Genomic DNA, 19,618 nt, shown 5'->3' on the forward strand with positions numbered 1-19,618 from the left:
TGATCTCAATAAAATCCTTCGTTATCCAAATTGAACTTGGGAACAACTAGGTAACAAAGTTCATAACTTTGTGTCTCATTTGCAAGCATCCTTGAGTTGAAGTAGAAGGAAACATCCAGCAGGTCAGGCAGCAACAGTGGAAAGAGAACTACTTTCTGAAGATCTTACTTCAGAACTGAAACACTTAAGCAGAACCTGCGGAGCTAGGAATAGAATTAATGCTCAAATCTGAACAAGGATCTTTAACCTCAAATATTAACACTGGTTCCCCTTCCAAAGATGTAGCCTGATCTGAGCATTTCCAACATTTTTTGCCTTTTATTTCAGACTTGTAGCATTAGCACATTGTTAAAATTAGTTCTGGTGCAGTACTGTTGGAGTAGTGTATTGTTGTAGGTGATTTCTGGTTGGGTATGAAAGATCTTAAGATTATGTATTTTGACGAAGAGTAGCAGAGTTCTTTCTGCTGTCACTAAAATAATTTTTACGTGATTGCACGTTGGGAGCTTGCTGAGTGAAAATTGACACTGACTTCCTGCATCACACCAGGGTTCTGATCTGAAGTGTGTCATGCTCTGTAAGGCTCTTTAGAACAGCCTTGCATAATAAAGGGTGTGTTTGATCTGCCAATTTCTCTTGCTTAGCCAACCTGTTATGATGAACTGTGATGAAGTGGAAGATATGTGAAGGTCTTCCATTCTGGATAGAGTAGACGTGGAAGAGGACGTTTCCCATAGTGGGTGAGTCTAGGACCAGAGGACACAGCCTCAGAATGAAGGGCATCTATTTAGAATAGAGATGAGGAGGAATTTCTTTAGCCAACTGGGAGTGGAGCTGTAAAATTAAGTGCTGCAGCCATCTGTGGCACAGTTATTGGGTATATTTAAAGTGGAGGTTGATAGGTTGAGAGAAGGCAGGAGATTGGGGTTGAGAGGGATAATAAATCAATCATGTTGGAATGGCCGAGCAGACTCAATGGGCCTAATGGCCTAATTCTGCTCCTTTGTCTTATGATTGTATAGTCTGTTTATTGTTGAATGAATGAAGTAGGTCTTGGGTGTGGTCTGAATGATGCCTATTTTGGGTAAGTTCATCTCTGTGTTTCAGTACCTAATTTGTGAATGGTAGATGGGTTAACAGGCGGTTTGGGTGAGTGAGAAGTAACGCAGCTGATCTTGGCGTCATTGGGCAATAGAGGGGAAGTGCGTGACGGGGTTTCTGTTTCTCTCTTTTTTTTAAAACATTGAACTCATCTCCGGAGAAGCTCATAGTTGAAAATGTGTCCATGTTCGGGTAGAGGATATCGCTCACATTCTGTCACCCTGCCCATTCTCCCGACCCAGGTTTGCACACACAACTTGGATAAAATCCCCAAGACAGCTGGCACCCCAGATAACCAGAGTTACACTTGTCAGTTGATCTGGTTGCAACTCCTTGTCTCCATGTGTGCAAGCATTCAGTATAATGTTGTTGGAAAGGAGAACGTGTGGAAGTAAACGTGTGAGGGAGCATTTCTGAGTAATACTTTTCAATATGAATTCAGTAAATATTTATTGTAACCATGGTACTTTATCTGGCATGGCCTCTACAGGTACTAAGAGATGGGGAGCTTTAGAAGGAGATCCAATAAAGCTCCAAAGGAAAATAAGTCCAAAGTTTCCTTTTCACTGGTGTGGGATTAAAGTCATCAAGTGTGCAATGTGTTTGTATGTGTGTTTGCACTGTGCTGAACTGCACCATTGATGGAAATTCTCACCACAGGAACACTTCCATAAATCTGTGCGGGAAAAAATTCAGTAAATATAATCACAGACAATTTTTTCCAGGAAAAAAAAATGGGACAGTGATCACAGCTGACATCCACACAAAAAAAAACTCTTTTTGGTTGAGGGGAGAAAGTGCCCAGGCTCGTTGGAGTGTGTTAGTATGACCCTGGACAGACAAAGAACTGAGTTGCAACTCTGTGTCCATGTGTGCAAATATTCAGTGTGATGTTGTTGGAGAGGAGAATCCTGTAGTGTAATAATGACGTCAAACAATATATAGTCTCAATGCTCAATGTGGGAATGATGTGGCTTGTAGATAAAAATGTTGTAAACACGAGATTCTGCAGATGCTGGAAGTCCAGAGCAATACACACACTTGCTGGAGGACACTGCAGGTCAGGCAGCATCTATGGAGAAGAATAACCAGTCAACATTTTGGGCCGAGACCCTTCATCAGGACTGTAAAGGAAGGGGAAAGAAGCCAGAGTAAGAAGGTGTGGGAGAGGATGGAGCACAAGTTGGCAGGTGATAAGTGAGTGAAGGGGAATGAAGTGAGAAACTGGGAGGTAATAGATGGAACAGATAAAGGGCTGGAGGAGGAATCTGATGGAGAATAGTGGACCATGAGAGAAAGGGGAGGAAGAGGTTCAGTAGAGGGAGGTGAGGAGAAGAGAAATGGTAAGGGGGGGGTGCCAGAATGGGGAATGGATAAAGAGATTACTGGAAGTTAGTGAACCTCAAACTCTGGAATCATAGGTTAGATTCCTGTTTTGTAGTCTCCAGGTATTCGGGCAACATTTATGTCCCAGCTGCACTTTGCGACAAACAGGATGCTCTGCTTCTGTCCCAAGAAGCCAGCTTTGTCTGATATGTTTAGTTGACTATCTGCTCATCCATAAACGACTTTCAAAGTCTGGAACTGGAAGTCATCTGAACCATTGCTGTTCTCATCCAAACTCCAGATGCATTAGGGGGTAAGGTCAGTGGATTTTGTTTACTGACCATCGCTCACAGCTCCCGTGACACTCCAGCAACATGGACTCTCTTCAGTGGTAATCATCAATGACTTGGTTTGCAAGATCAAAACCTGCTCTCTGCAATGTAACATCTGGTCCTACCAGCAATGTAGAACCATTCCAACAGTATGTCACTCACTTGGTACTGCACTGGGAAGGTCGTTCTGGATTATGCGCATAATCAGTTTATCCATTGACGTTTTTAGATTAACCACTGTCTCATTCTCCCAGCCCATGTTATGTGGGTATTTGTGGAGAAATCAGTTTTTGTCTAAGCATCCTTGTGGCGCAAATGTCATTGTTTTACAGCGTGAAAGCCAATATATAAATGCAGTTTGTGGTTGGAGCTATCTTTGGGTTTAACCTAGATGCATCCTGAGCTAAACGTTGGGTAACATTTCTCAAAGTGGTGACAGCAGCTGCTGAGGGAGAACCAGTGTGATGTCACAGCAGGGAAACTCTAGCCACATGTGACTCAAGGGATTTTTTTTTAAAGCTAGGTGCACTAACTGCAAGTTGGTCAGAGTTGGGGAGGACTGTATTTGCATTGCTCCATCAACTCACCATGAAACAATTTGCAGAAGTTCTGCGGTTGTGGGTTCTTCAGAATTTACCCAAACACGAGAGACTCAGCAGACCTTAAATTAGTAACCACTCCCTTCTGAGTCATGGAAGATAGATTTTGTGGAACTGTTCTAAAACTGGCTGACATTGTAAAAACACAGGCATCACAAAGCGTGATATGAAAGTGTAAGTCTGGGTAGCCTCCAACCTGATGGCATGAACATCGACTTCTCTAACTTCCGCTAGGCCCCACCTCCCCCTCGTACCCCATCTGTTACTTATTTTTATGCACACATTCTTTCTCTCACTCTCCTTTTTCTCCCTCTGTCCCTCTGAATATACCGCTTGCCCATCCTCTGGGTCCCCCCCCCACCCGTCTTTCTTCCCGGACCTCCTGTCCCATGATCCTCTCGTATCCCCTTTTGCCTATTACCTGTCCAGCTCTTGGCTCTATCCCTCCCGCTCCTGTCTTCTCCTATCATTTTGGATCTCCCCCTCCCCCTCCAACTTTCAAATTCCTTACTCACTCTTCCTTCAGTTAGTCCTGACGAAGGGTCTCGGCCTGAAACATCGACTGCACCTCTTCCTACAGATGCTGCTTGGCCTGCTGCGTTCACCAGCAACTTTGATGTGTATTGCTTGAATTTCCAGCATCTGCAGAATTCCTATTGTTTGAGCTGAATAATTGGTCAGTTCTTTTTCTCACTTTCTACTAGAGATGTCCATAGGGGCTATTCCAAGCTCATTTCTTAAAAGGTGACCTATTTAAACTGAAACAAAAGTTAAAGTCCTGCACTTTCACTGCTTCTCATCAAAATGTCTCTCATTTTAATGTCAAACTTGTTCATTGTAAACCTAGCTTTCTTCACTCCCTCATCGATGGCTAGCCCGAACACCTTCCCTTTCTTGAGCCCTTTTAATATAGTGCTTCAAACCTGTACCTTTGCCAAACTTTTGGCTATCTTTCCCAATAGCTTTTGTTCCTGGAGGTCAAATTTCTTGATAGTGTTTTGGTTTGGTTATGCATTGAAACTATAAACACAGATGTTTAGTTTATATTGCGCTGTATGCTATCTACAGGGCCTTGCAAAACAATCCTTTGTTCATATAAATGAGTATTACAATTAGGGATTTTGATCAATTTAACCGAGAATTTTTATTTGAGAATCACATGCTCCCTTTTTCACAGTAGAGCCCAAAAAACAGGGAAAATTGTAAAGTATGAAAAATAAAAAATCAAATACTGAAATGCTAGCAGTTCAAAAGTATTCATCTCCCTTTGCTCAGTACTTAGTTGAACCACCTCTCATAGCTGTTACAGCCAGTAATCTTTTAGTATAGGTCACTATTAGCTTTGCACAATGCTATGGAGCAAGATTTGCCCATTCCTCCTTGCAAAATTGCTCACGCGGTGCCTGGTTAGTTGGGGAGCAGCGGTGGACAGCAATCCTGAGGTATTTCCAGAAGTGTTCAGGTTAAGGTCAGGACTCTGACTGGGCTACTCAAGGACATCAATTTTCTTCATTTGAAGCCACGCCATGGTTGCTCTGGCAGTGTGCTTTGGGTCGTTGTCCTGCTGAAAAGACAAACTTCCTCTCCAGTTTAAACTTCCTAGCAGAAACTAGCAGATTTTTATCCAGGATCTCTCTGTATTTAGCAGCATCCATCTTCCCATCAATCCTGACCAGATTAACCTCCACCATACATTACAGTAGGAATGGTGTTACCTGGCTAATGTGCAGTATTAGATTTGTGTGGCTGTAGTTTTATATTTTTTCACTTTTCCACAGTGGACTGCACTGAGCTCCAAGGTATATTCAGTGCCTTTGAGATGCTCTTGTACCCTGCCCCAGATTTGGGCTTCTCTGGTATCATTTCCCTGCTTGTTTTGAATGCTCTTTTGTCTTCATTTTGGTTTGGTCTGTTGAAAATTTACCACACTGTTGGACCTTACAGAGAGAGGGCGTATTTACTCTTATGAATTCATTGAAAACAGCTGATCCTTCAATTTTCTACATCAACAAATCAGGTGAATTGGTAAGGTGATGTACAGCAGGTTGCACATGAGGAAAGTTAGCGTAGTAATTGCAAAGGGGATGAATACTATTTCAGCCTTACAATTTGGCTTTTAATTTTTAGTAAATCATTGATAGGTTTTGTAATCCTTCTTTTGATTGGATATGATGCACAATGTTTTGTGGATTAGCTCAAAGATCCTACTTCAATATATTTTAAATTTAGAAACTGAGACAGTAAAATGTGAAAATAGTTGTGAGGGCTGAATACTTTTCAAGGCTGTGTATCTGATGTATCCCAGAGCAATGATAAAGCAAATTTAGACTCTGGTGGCAATAGATGAGGGACACTGTGACCTTCAGCAGGTTTGGGTTTTCCTTCAGTGGAAAAAAAAACTGCAGATGCCAAAATTCTGAAATAAATGCTGGAAATACTCAGCAGCTCAGGCAGCATCTGAGAAGAGAGGACAGTCATATTTTAGATTGACCCTTTCATGTTATTTAAGGGTTTCTTTTCAAGACGACGCGAGTACCGCAGTCAAGTCAAAATAAGGGAAGGATTTTTTCTGCTAATGCCTGACACAGATTCATCTCAGTGCTTGGAACGCAAGGGTGAAACCGTGCTTGACTCCATTGGACCCCAGTGGAGTCATGTTCAGTCCTGGGTGCTGCTCTTCACAAAGATAACATGGCCTTCAGAGTGCACCAGGATAGTTCTGTGGCCTAAAGGGTTAAACTCTGAGATCCAGATGCGTATATTTGGCTTGTACTCCCTTAGAAGGTGGACAGCAACAAGCAAATAGCTTGTGTATTGTAAGGAGTTGTTCGGAAATTTTAAATATGTTTATTTATACAATGCAGTAAACTGCAACAGTACAATTGCTGCTTTATCGAAAGTAACATCTGCTTCTTCCCCCACCAAGCAAATAAAACAAAAAAATCCATTGGCTGTTTCATCATGAGATTGAGCAGTTTTCTTTTCAACAGGAAGTTAAAACAAAGCCATATCTAGTTACTTGTTTTGATCTTCAGTAGTTGGAGCCGGAATTGGAACCTCAAAACTGCACCTGCATAGGGTCGTCAGGCCAGACAGAGGACCTGGGAATGGGAAGTGGAATCATCTCATTATCCCAACTGCTTTTTCTGATCAATGGATATGATGCTGGGTCAAATGTAGAATCTCACACTGTAGAAGGAGGTTCTTCCACCCGTCTGACTTGTGATGATTCATTGACAGAGCCACCTAACTAGTCCAAATGTTTCCCATTTCCGTGTAAATTATATCACTCCAGATAGTTATCTAATTCCTTCGTGGAGCTTAAGAGTAAATTTATTCTCAAAGTAACCATACACCACCGAGATTCATTGTCTTGTGGCTATTCACAGTCGAAGGAAGAAATACAACAGAATCGTTGAAAAATCACATACAAGCCAAATATGCACAAACAACTAATGAGCAAAAGATGACAAACTGTGCAAATACAAAAATAAATAATACCCAGAACATGAGCTGTAGAGTCCTTGAAAATGAGTGCATAGGTTGTGGAGGCAGTTCGGAGCTGAGATGAGTGAAGTTATCCACACTGGTTCAGGAGTCTGATGGTTGAAGGGTAATGATTGCTTCTATTACCCTTTCAAGAGGTATAGTCAAGGTCATATGAGCTCAAGGCAAATAACTATGGTTGCTTTGCCAATGTGATATTTAATAGCAATAGCTGGTTAGATGTTTATGGATCCAAAGGTTTCCCAGAGGCAAACAGAATAAGGGAGTTTTTTCTTGATTCCTTCCTTGGGTTAAGACGGAACGTTTATCTCATTCCTGATTGCGGTAAGCACTGGGCACAGAATGCCTGCCCTGTCTGCACATGCAATAGTCGTTGAACTTTAAACGTGAAGCACCTGCAGCAGTGTTGATATTGCAAATTAACGCAGTCTACAGTATGTGGTTCACCTCCTGCATAAATCCAGTTCTGGTTTTGTTATATACCTCCCAGAGATTGCATGGTAAGCTTTTTATTGTGTTGGGACAAAGCCAAACTAAAAAAGACATTGGTCTCAATACTGCATGGACGCTGTAATTCTCAAGGAACCAGTCTATTTAATTATTGACAGATTTCACGCACAACCTCCATTTTAATTAGAAGTTGGTCAGAACACTGATCGTAAGAGGTCACACCCTCACCAGGCTCTATCTGTGGATAGATCATTTCTACAAGGTAACATTAAGCACGGCACATGTATATATTTGCCTTCTGTAACACAATGAATCATCTCAGGAACAACTTCTTGGAGACATTTTTTAGTTAGAGGTGCATGGCCCAGCAGCCCCCAACAACCCAAACTTAACCCTAACCTAGAACAAGAGGAAATCTGCCAATGCTGGAAATCCAAACGACACACACAAAATGCTGGAGGAACTCAGCAGGCCAGGCAGCATCTATGGAAAAGAGTACAGTCAACGTTTCACACTGAGACCCTTCAGCAGGACTGGAGAAAAGGCTGAGGAGTAGATTTAAAAGGTAGGGGGGAGGGGTGAGAGAAACACATGGAGATAGGTGAAACCGGGAGGGGGAGGGATGAAGTAAAGAGCTGGGAAGTTGATTGATGAAAGAGATACAGGGCTGGAGAAGAGAGAGTCTGATAGGTGCGGATAGGAGGCCATGGAAGAAAGGAAAAGGGGGGCAAACCCCCCTTCTCCAGCCTTTTATCTCTTTCATCAATCAACTTCCCAGCTATTCATCCCTCCCCCTCCCACTTCACCTATCACCTGTTTTTTCTCTCTCCCTTCTCCACCTTTTAAAACTACTCATCTTTTTTCACTCCAGTCCTACCGCAGGGTCTCGCCCTGAAAAATCAGCTGTACCTTTTTCCATAGATGCTGCCTGGGCTGCTGAGTTCCTCCAGCATTTTGTGTGTGTGCGTGTGTTGCTTAACCCTAATCTAATCATGCGACTATCTACAATGACCAGTTCACCCACCAGGTACGTCTTTGAACAGTGCGAGGAAACTGGAGCACCCAGAGAAAACCCACACATGCCATGTTACCAAGCAAAATTGAACCTGGGCAACATGAGGGAGTTTGGGATAAATGATCACAAAGCAGTGAATTTTAAGTAGTTTAAAAAGTAGGAAGGAGAGTCGGAGGCTAGAGGAAGGTAAAGTCTGTAGTGCCGCAGGGGTATGCAGTCTAGAAATAGGCTCTTTGGCCCATTGAGTCCATGTTGACTATAAATACATTAAACTTCTTTTATTCTTTCTAAATTCCTGACAGCTTCTCTCTAGATTCTACCACGTACTACATGCTAGTGGGAATTTACAGTGGCAGGTTAACTTGCTAACTCAGAAGGTGAGGCTGCCAGTGATGGAGCGGAGAAACTCTGGGGTTTACAATGCCAACTTGAGGGGGCTTCTAAGACCTCTGAAGGTCTCTTGCAATCCAGTTCCACTTGTGGCAGAAAGTAATATTTTGTCCTCCAATCAATTATTAATTTTAGGAAGTGAATGGAAATTGATTTCAACCCAAGCCCAGCAAAGCAAGGATTTTAATGATTAATTGAGTGCATGCGTAAGAGAGCACCCACTGAGGGGGAAGCCATGTGCACAATAATGGGTTGTTAATATTTGACGAGTATTCACTCCTTCACTTCCAGCACCTTCCAGGCATGATTCAGGCACGTGACAGTAAACTCCCTGTGTTCAGCTCTAACAACAATCAAGCAGTCCTTTGCCGTCCAGGACTAAGCAATCATTTGATTGGGACTCCCATCAACCACCCTAATCATTAATGCCCTCCACATTCAGTTCAGTAACTTGATGGTGTCCTCCAAACCTGCAGTCTCTACATCCCCGGGGTGCAGGTAGAAGGGCCCACAGTAATGTGGTAACTGAGCTATGGGGCAGGCAGTAACCCCGATTTAGCATGGATAAAACAGCAGAAAAGTTCTCTTGCTGTGTTAAGGATTATCTCTAAATTTGATCTTTCCACCATAGATGTTGAGAGTCACACAACTTTTTACTTCCCTGGAATAAATTTCATAACAGCCTAAATGGGAAAATTGATCATTTGATATAACAAAGCAGGTGGAATGTGGTTGCCTTTTGAAGGGTCATCTTTGGATTCTTAGCTGGTCCCTTTTTAATGCAACCAGGTGCATGAAATGCGAGATGAGAGAGTAATTCATTATAGTTTATTTGAATAGGTTTCGGTACCCATTGATTGACACCGGCATATTGGTCACAGCTCTGTTCCTGCTGTTTGATAATGATACCTCAGGATTAGGTCCTCCTGAGAGCTGAGCACCCTTTGATTTGGTGTGGGTTTGAGGAAACAATGAGTCTCCTGGGAAGAGATCTCCAAAAAAACGGAGCAGTCTGTATCCAAGGGTTGCAAATGGCTCATTCTGAAGACTAGATGTGCTGCAGAAGCACTGGAGGGTTGTCTATGCAGAGCACCAGTGGGTAAGGTCACCTCCCCCACACTGAGGAAAAGGAAAGTTCCGGTGTCGCTGTTTCATGATAAAATGCTTGATATATGACTAACTGATTACTTCAACCTCCGGACGTTGGCCACTTTTCCTCTCACTGGTATATTGCTTCACGGTGGGCCCTCGAGCGCCATCCAGATAGCTAGTCTGTCAGTAGACTTTGTATTGTGAAAACCTGTCAGTAATTGCCAGTCCTGAGATCACCCTTTTCTCTGCAATCACCGTAACAAGTACCTGACTGAGATCTGCTCATTGTGTCCTAACATTGAACCAGCACTGAGGAATTGTCCTCTATACTGAGGACATGAAATGTCAGTAGTCCAACCCGATTATGGAACAGCCCTCTCTGCCATTTTAAAGCCATTGCCAGAGCAACTAATTTGCTTGGGCCAATTTTTATCAGTTTCTTCAGTATCCTTTTGAAATTTCAAGAAGGTCACTTCTTTCAGCAGCATATTATAGATGAGATGTCAAACTCAATTTGTCTGCAACAGCAAGCTTTTAATGGGTTGTCCAGAGAAATATTGTGCTTATATCACCATGGCAATGGCCTCTGTACTTTCCCGTGGCTGCCTCTCTGTTTGTTAATATTTAGGACGAGTCAAACTGCAGGCGACACGCTAATTATCCAGAAATCACTTTACTAAGCCAGTGGGAGAGGTGATGCTGAACACAATTGTTATGGAGGTTTTTATTTACTGGCTGTCTTTGTTACTGCTCCTTCCTTTTCTAAACTGGTGCATAGAACAAACTGTCAGACTGCAGTTTTCATTGTTAGCCACACTGACGTTGCTGCAGTACTCCTAGTTTTTCCTGAAAGTTCTAGGCCCGGATGCTAGCACAACGTTCAGTACCACGGTCACCCACCTTGTTGCTGTTCCACAGACTAGCGTGGTGGTCGTCCGTCATGTCCAACGATAACAGGAAACCTGCGCAGGAGAGTTGTGAAAGTCGAAAAGCCATTGTACTGGGGTAGTTCCACTCTCCCAACCTCGGACGTCCAGGTCCAGGGTTATGAACAAGTTAGGTCCAATTTGGTTGCAGTCGATGACCATGACGTCTTCTGTGCCTTGTCATGCCCTTCGCCCTCCGTGGAACGTCACAGTACCGCCTTTCTAGCCGTTGGACCTCGCTGCAGATCTCATCCACCTAGTCTGCCAGAGCTGACAGGCGTACCCCTATCTCATCGAGGTATGAGGCCACCAGCTACCCTCACCTGGTTTAGCCCACCTATCAAAGCGGTGTATTGGGGTGCACCAAGAATCTCCTTGAGAATATCCAGTATTGTCTCAATGTCTTTCTGTTGTATTGAAAAGCCTGAGAGATAGATGGCTGTGAAGTTTTAACCAAGGTGCCACTAATTTACCTTTAACTCAAGTTGAGAGTAGGTATTAAATCCTGTGGTGTTGAATTGAGGTCCAGTTTCAGAAAACGGCTCTCTCCAAGATGTTCAGAGCAAGGCACTAAGTAGAAAAATAGCTTGGCACAAATCTAACTCAGCTGCCTGGGTCTTGAGGGCCACTGTGTCCCAGTATTGGTCCACACTCTGTCCCGTTAACAGGTACACAGTCTACTTGGGGCTTAGCAGACTTAAAAATGAAATATGTGCAGGTGCTGGAAATCTGAAATGAAAACGGAGCTCAGTAGATCGAGTAGCCTGTCCAAAGAGCTTATCAACCTGAAATGCTGCATTTGCTGATACTGCCTGAGCCGCCGTGTGTTTGTAACCCGCTCTGTTTTTATTTACATGAGCAGATCCATTGGCTATTTGAGGCACCGTACTCACAGGTTACTTTCATTTACAGAGCACAGCGCAGGAGATTGGCGAGGAGACGGAAGATGGCGCCATCTATACGATAACGCTGAGGAGAGTGCAGGTGCACCACACGGCGAGCAAAGGACAGCGATGGCTCGGGGTAAGCAGTAATCCGACACATCAGTGCCCGAATTCCTACACCGCCAGGGGCACACTCCTCCATTCCCCTCAGTACCTTCTCAAGGCTGCTGTTAATCCCTTTTTGAAATAAGTCATCATTAACAATAAAGTCATCAAGAATAATGTTCTGAGCCATCATTAAGGTTAAAGCTGTGGAAAGAAAAGGAATATATTTGCATATCTAAAACAAGAGAAAATCTGCCAATGTTGGAAATCCAAGCAACACACACAAAATGCTGGAGGAACTCAGCAGGTCAGAGGCAGCATTTATGGAAAAGAGCGATAGATTATTGCATATCTATCACACATTTCATAACCTCTGGGCATCCCACAGCGTCCAACTACAATTGAGTAATTTTGAAGCCAGGGCAACTGGTGTGTATAGGAAACACAGCAGCTGGCTCTGGATTTTAGGTGTAGGCTGAAGAGTGATGGTCCCCACTTTCTGTGCAGTGTTATGAATTCCTTTATGCTCACCCGAGCAGGGAGCTGGGGCCCCGGTACAACATGGGGATTGGCAGCCATGTACCATTCAGGGGTGGGGTGGGGGCAGAGATTGATGTGGACCCACAGCTCCTGGCGTTCTTGAGCATGCACGTTCCCATCCACGCCCGTCTTTCTTCCCACATCGTAAGGATATGCAGGTAGATTAATTGGTTACTGTAAACGAGTATAAATTACTGAATTAATGATGCGTGGATGGGCATGTCTGTGAGTGAGTAAGGACTGGGATCAGGAGTAATGGATTGTTGACATTGCCGGGCTGAAGAGGAAGGGGGCTGAAAGGGCAACTGTTTATTTTTCTCCGTAGATGCTGCCTGACTTTCTGAATTCCTCCCGGCGTTTTGTCAATGCTGTTTATTTTCATGTTGTTTGTCAGGCTTTCGTGTTGCCTTGTGTGGGGTTTTACAGTGTACAAGTTGGCAGTCGCGTTCTGGCATTGCGATAATGGCTACACACCACAGGCACTGGCGCAGCGTGAGACGCCCTTTTCCCTTACCACTGACCCATGTGAGCCGAGCTTTGCCTGAACAGTCACTGGCTCATGTTACTCAGCCCCTCCCTTAATAACTTTGCCTGAGTCATTGAGGGAGCTGTATTTCGGGTTTTAATGGTGTGTTGCTGTTGTTAACGGAGTACCAAGCAGCAAAGAATAACAAGTTTACGTTGCCCTAACCTAAACAATATCCACAGCAGTGATAACTGAGGTCTCAATTTGCTTTACAGAGCTAGGAAGTCCTGTCCACAGTCTAATGTTTCTCACCCTAGCAGCTTTGCAGGCCAACATGACATGCCCGTCCTCTTCTCAACAGGTGGAGAGTGAGTCTGCCATGAACCTGTATGAAACGTGCAAAGTGCGAACCATCAAGGCCGGGACCCTGGAGAAACTTGTGGAATACCTGGTATCGGCCTTTAAAGGCAATGACTCCACCTACGTCACCATCTTCCTCTGCACCTACCGGGCCTTTGCATCAACCAAACAAGTGTTGGACCTACTGCTCAACAGGTAACTGCAGTGACAAGTGGTTGGAGCCGTTGAACAGGCTGAGGTTCTATTCATTGGAACCGGGAGGCTGGGGGTGGTGACCCGATAGAAGCTTTTAAGCTGCATAAAGACTTGATTGGTTCAATGTAAAAGATGTCTTTCTGCGTGAAAGAGACCAGACATCGAGGGCCCTAAATGTAAGCAGGAAATAACAGGAAAGCTCCTCTCCCATGGAGTAAATTTGATGTGGAACTCACTGTTATGAGTTGTAGCTGAAGCAAGTTCTTCATATGCAGTGAGGAGAAAGCAAAAGGTGTCGCAGGTTAATATGAGGAAAGGTGTGGAGCCCCAGTGTGAGTAGCACTGCCATATTTTTTTCATTGACAGATTCCATCAAGCTTTTCTTTGGCAAAAAGAAAACTAACAAAAGTCTCACTGGTGGGGTACAGGTGCCCTTTGGTATCCTTGAAGTGAAGAAGGTTGAATAAGAGGCCAGTGTTTTCATTCTGATAGTCTTAGTAACTCTACTAAAGCTGAAACCTGGCTTTTTTGCATGGCAAAAGTGTACCCCAGACTGAGTGATTTACCATTTGCCCTAGTCCAGCTAATCCAGATGAGACCTCTAGCCAAATTCTGCAACCCCTTGGGATCTGAATTGTACATCACCACACTGACCCAGCAGAGAGTTACAGATCAAATCTGATGAAGAAGACATTCTACCCAGACCTTAAAGCTTTCAAATCCTTCTCTCTCCCATAATCCTAACTCATTTGTTACAATCTCACTCATTTTTCTCACAGGTACGGAAACTTGCACCAAATGAATGGAGACGTTTCCAAGCTTACACCAGATGACAGGGTGGAACTGAAAAAGTAAGGTCTTTTGGTGCCTCTTACTGCATTGTGTTCTGACTGATTAATACATACCCGGATTGCGGAGAAATGTGCTTGCTAAAACATGTTGTATTCCTATGACAAGGATGCTGACAATTTTTTTAAAATTTCGCCATTTTATTTTAATGAAACAGGCCGTTCATTGTGGTTCACTTCAGGTCCTGTATTTTGTTGCTCTACACAATTGAGAGTGCTGAGGGGATTTCCATCTATTTGATGTAGGCTGCAAGTTCTCTGGAAGCCATTTTTATCTCATTGACCTTTGCTGATTAATAAAAGTAAACAGATGCTCTTAAGACTGGGGAACAAAAACATTTTCTCTGGTGGTATTTAGCCATGAATTTAATGCTAGAGAAATTACTTGTTGAAAAGGACCAAGTAAATTAGCTTGCTTTTCTTTTATCCTGTGCGCGTTCTGCTTGGCTACCCATGAGTGTTTACATTATTTATTCATCAGATGTGGGCATCATTGCCAGCATTTTTTCCACATCTCTCATTGCCCCTGAACCAAGAGACCTGTTCTGCTATTAGAATGTAATTGAGAGTAAGCCTCTTTAGTGGGTTAGAGTCGGGCATGGCTTCATGGCAACATTTATTCCACTTGAAGGACGTCAGTGAATCAGTTCGATTTTTACTTTATTGTTTTTATTATTTTAACTTTATGATTATTGTTGCTGATTAATCTCAAATATATTCAATTACTTGAATTTAAATTCTCTCCAGCTACCATGTGTTGTAGCGTGGATGAAATCACTGGAGAGACAGAGTTATTGGTAGATACAAAGCAGCTTCTTTATTCGATACAACAAGGTACTGCAGGCATCTTATGGACGGAGACATTTTCGGTAGAAAGGTCTGCTAGCCCAATGTGGGATTGATATTTATATGCTAAACACAAAGGCAATCGCTGCTTAAAAAGTTATAGACAATGCTTCCTATTGAAACTACATACAAAATATCACACCACCTAACTCCATCCTTCCGACGCCAACATGTCTGGGTTGGTATCCACAGCCTTTAGGAATGCAATTAAATCCAGAATACATTTATTTGGTATTTTACGTGCTAACATAGAAGACAATTAATATTTATAATGTATAGATAATACTGACTTCAAAACTACAGCATCTGGTCAAACTACGGTGCCAGAAGCATCTGGTATTCACACCTTTTTAGGAAGTGCATTGTTGTGGACTCAATCTACAGTACTTTGTCAAATAGTCAAATAGAGATCTGGTGGCCAAAGTCACTTAAGTGTAAACAAATCATTTTCCCAGAAAAACTCACTCTAACACCATGGTGGGACTTGAAGTCATGCCTCGGGGCAGCACTTTCCTAAACCCTTGAAGGCACCGGATTATTCCTGCCTGAAGCATCTATAAGTCTACATCGTTCAGATATCCCAAACATGAGAGCATCTGCAGATGCTGGAAATCCAAAGCAACACACAAAAGCTGGAGAAACTCAGCAGGCCAGGCAGCATCTATGGAAAAGAGTAAGCAGTCAACCTCACAGGCCAAGACCCTTCACAAGGGTCATAAAGATGTTTTCCAGTCCGTATGAAGGGTTCCAGCCTGAAACGTCGACTGTTTACTCTTTTCCGTGGATGTTGCCTGGCTTGCTGAGTTCCTCCTGTACGTGTGTGTGTGTGTGTGTTATATCCAATATTTCCAGATTTGGATCTGCAATACTGCACTCATGTCCTCCTTGTAATACTCCAAGAGGGAATTGAAGTCATGCCTTCGGATCAGTGATTCCAGTCTCTGGATGCTGATGCAGCACTCTTACCACATCTCCTCTGGAACAGGAGTCATGATACTCCGACTGTGTTGTTTGGCAGAGAGCATTGGTCATTCATTACCATGTGATTAGATTAGATTAGATTCAACTTTATTGTCATTGTGCCGAGTACAGATACAAAGCCTTTACATGCCTTTTGTTCTCTTCTTTCAGCACCATTTCATCCATTCTTGGAGCCTGGCTTGATCAGTATTCCGAAGACTTCAGGAAGCCACCAGATTATTCCTGTCTGAAGCATCTATACTCTTACATCCATCAGATGTTTCCGGGTTCGGATCTGCAACGCCGCGCTCATGTCCTCCTCGGTACATTCCAAAGACACAAAGAGCTGGACCTTGTTGAAGATGGTAGGTTCTTTCAGCACCGTGCCCGCAACTCTAAATCTGGCCCACCACATCGTCTCTGAGTCTTCATTCATCCTAGAGAAAGCTGTCACCGCCTATCCAATTCCTCTTTAATTAAAGCTTCTCACTTTTATTACGTCCCGTCAGTGAAGTATAAGATGGCCTCTGGCAGCTTCCACACTCATTCTTACAAGGCAGCCCCACCAGATGAAGAGAACTAACTGCGGGAAGTGTCGCTGCCTCACAGCTTCACCGGTCCCGGTTTGATCCTCGTCTCTGGTGCTGTCTGTGGAGTTTGAGTGTTCTCGCTAGGAGTTTCTTCCAGTTGCTCTGGTTTCCTCCTGCGTGCAGAGATTTGTTGGTTGGTGGATTCCTTACTACTTTAAATTACCACTGCTGTAGGTAAGTGGGGAGTTGATGGACGTAGGAAAGAATAGGTTACAGAATAAAGTTGGCAATTGGGATGATGAGATTGCCTGCAAGCCAGCACAAACTCATTAGGCTAATCAGCCTGGTTCAATGTCATAAGGAAATATGAAAATATGAAATAGAAGAGCTGGAGAGAGCAGGAGATGCAAATAATGATAAAAGTTATATTATTACTTCCCTTAATTTAAATAGTTTAAACATGAACCAACTATTGTGTGTTCCTATGATTCTAGTGCCCCACTGTAATGTGTTTGAACACAGTGGATCCATGCGGGTTGTGTTAGCAGTTAATGGTGACACAGTCTGTTTCCATCTTGTTTGCTTGTAATGGGTTGTAAAAATGTGAGTAACTACACCTGGTGTTTATGAAGTGCTTTTAACTTCCCAGGAATGGTATCAAACCAATTACACTGAGCAGTGTAAAGTAGATTTTAATGAAAAAAGATGCTGGACATCTGAAATAAAAACAGGAAAGGTTGGAGATACTCAGCAGGCCAGGCAGCTTCTGTGGAGTGTTTCTCATTCATGGTCTTTCCTGCCAAATCCAATGAAAGGTCTTCAATCATATTTACTCTGGGGTTCTATCTATGGATACTGCCTGAGCTGTATGGAATTGTGAAGAGTTTCAGTAGATATTTAAGAAGATTTCAAAGCATGCAAAGGCTATAAGGCTATAGTTGGCTAGCCGATGGTGCAATGGCATCTGCACTGGACTTTGAGGCGAATGGTGCTGGGTTCAAATCCAGCCGGCCCCTTGCATGCTTTCCATCCTTGCTTGGTTAAGCAACTCGACCTTGTTAAAAAATGGACAAAAGTGCTAAAGAAATGGTAAGGTTGCCGCCCGATGTGCCACAAGGTGCAGAAAGGAACAACAACAAAGGAGACGGTTCTCAAAGACTGTTTTAATGGAGGACAAATGGGAGATCCAGGAAGGATTGTGGAATGAATTCTAGAGTTGAGCAGCTGTAGGAATAGTGTCCAATGGTAGAGTGGTTAGAAGAAGAAGAGGCAGTTGACGACCTTGCATGTAATCCCAGATCTGACTGAGCTGTAGATAACTTTGATCATCAGACTCTTGAACCAGAGGGGATAACTTCACTCACCGCAACAATGAACTAATCCCACAATTTACTTTTAGGGACTCTACAACTTGTGTTCTCAACATTTATTGCTTATTTATTTTTATTATTATTATTATTTCTTTTTGTATTTGCACCGTTTGTTGTTTTTTGCATATTCGTTGTTGCCCATCTCTGTCGTGTGCAGTTTTTCATTGATTCTATTGAGTTTCTTTGTAGTTACTGTGAATGCCTGCAAGATCAATCTCAGGATAGTATAGGGTGACATATATGTACTTAGATAATAAACTTATTTTGACCTTTGATTGTGCGTTTACAGCGGCCGATCACTGCAGCTTCGCGATGGTCGAGGAGAACGGGTTTGAAGAGCCAAAGCCTGACTTCCTGTCCTTTCTCGCCAATGTGGTGGCTGAGCAGTTCACGTTAATGGACGCGGTGAGTGCGCTCAAGAGTGACAGCACATAAACACTTGGGTGACCTGTGACAAGAAATCAGCCCCATTTCCTCCTCTTCACTTAGGGGAACTTGTTGGTCTGAGTTTTAGTTTCATTATAGTGCACTGCCTTTCTATTCAGCGTCAGTATTTTTCCTCAGAAGCTAAGTGAATATTATTTAGACAGGCAGAAGGGTTGAATATCTTACAAATTAGAACTCTCTGGTTGATTTATTGAGATACAGTGCCATGTAGGCCCTTCTGGCCCATCCAGCCGTGCTACCCAGCAATTCCCCAATTTAATCCCAGCCTAATCGTGGGGCAATTTCCAATGACCAATTAACCTACCAGCTGGGAGGAAACCAGAGCACCCAGAGGAAACCCACGCGGTCACAGGGAGAACGTACACTTACAGGCAGCGGCAGGATTTGAACCCAGGCCGCCTGTACTGTAAAGCATTGTGCTGACCACTGTGCCACCATGCCACCTGTGGGTAGGTGCGTGTAACTCAAGGACCACACTTTAATTCCGAGGGCCCGGCTGGGCCTGTAGTTTAGGTGGTGTTATACATGTCCTCATCCATATCAAGTGCACCAAGTTGCGGCCTGTAGTGTGAATTCGATCGCTCGGGGTGGAACACGGAAGGCAGAGTCTGCCTCTCTGGTGTGCACTGACATTTAGTCAGAATGTTCATCATAATGACAATTACAGATCTAAAAGATTAGCTTTATTTGTCACACAAACATCGAAACGTACAGTGAAATAAGTCGTTCGCAACGACGAACACATCCAAGCGTGTGTTATGGTTAACCCCACAAGCGTTGCCGTACTTCAAAGAGGTGCCAACAGAGAATGTCCACAACTTACTAAACTTACCTTGCACATATTTTGAATGTGGGAGGAAACAGGAGCACCCAAGGAAGCTAATGCAGTCACTGGGAGAACGTACACACTCCCTACAGACAACGATGGGGATTGTACTCCGATCAATTTTACAGCTGCCGCTACTCTACCGTTCATCTGTACGGAGCACAGTCCGCTTTGTATAATTGTTCTGTTTTCCAGAGGTGCTGGTTATGAGATTCTATTTCTTTTCTCCAGGAGTTGTTCAAGAAAGTAGTCCCATATCATTGCCTAGGAAGCATCTGGTCGCAGAGGGATAAGAAGGGGAAGGAGCATGTGGCACCAACAATACGCGCCACTGTCACGCAGTTTAACAGGGTTACGAACTGTGTCATTGCAACTTGTTTGAGCGACAAGACCTTGAAGCCTCAACAGAGAGCCAAGATCATAGAACGATGGATTGAGGTGGCTCGGGTAAGTAAGAAAGAAGCTAAAGAGGTGTATTGAATAACATTACCTTTAGGATCTGA

At 43.4% G+C, this 19,618-nt stretch overlaps 1 protein-coding gene across 4 annotated transcripts in view; it reads left to right on the plus strand.

The window, feature by feature from the left end:
* The window catches only part of LOC134359840 (ral guanine nucleotide dissociation stimulator-like), a 157,569-nt gene that overhangs the window by 118,827 nt on the left and 19,124 nt on the right, over positions 1 to 19,618 (plus strand). For all 4 annotated transcript variants that reach the window (XM_063073568.1, XM_063073567.1, XM_063073566.1 and 1 more), the window contains exons 2-7: positions 11,651 to 11,761; positions 13,095 to 13,288; positions 14,068 to 14,139; positions 16,114 to 16,307; positions 18,132 to 18,247; positions 19,347 to 19,562. In XM_063073568.1, the coding sequence (XP_062929638.1) occupies positions 11,651 to 11,761; positions 13,095 to 13,288; positions 14,068 to 14,139; positions 16,114 to 16,307; positions 18,132 to 18,247; positions 19,347 to 19,562 (903 nt within the window). The remainder of the gene's footprint in view (positions 1 to 11,650; positions 11,762 to 13,094; positions 13,289 to 14,067; positions 14,140 to 16,113; positions 16,308 to 18,131; positions 18,248 to 19,346; positions 19,563 to 19,618) is intronic.

This window comes from Mobula hypostoma, chromosome 21 (assembly GCF_963921235.1).
Source record: "Mobula hypostoma chromosome 21, sMobHyp1.1, whole genome shotgun sequence".
NCBI classification, from domain to species: Eukaryota; Metazoa; Chordata; class Chondrichthyes; order Myliobatiformes; family Myliobatidae; genus Mobula; species Mobula hypostoma.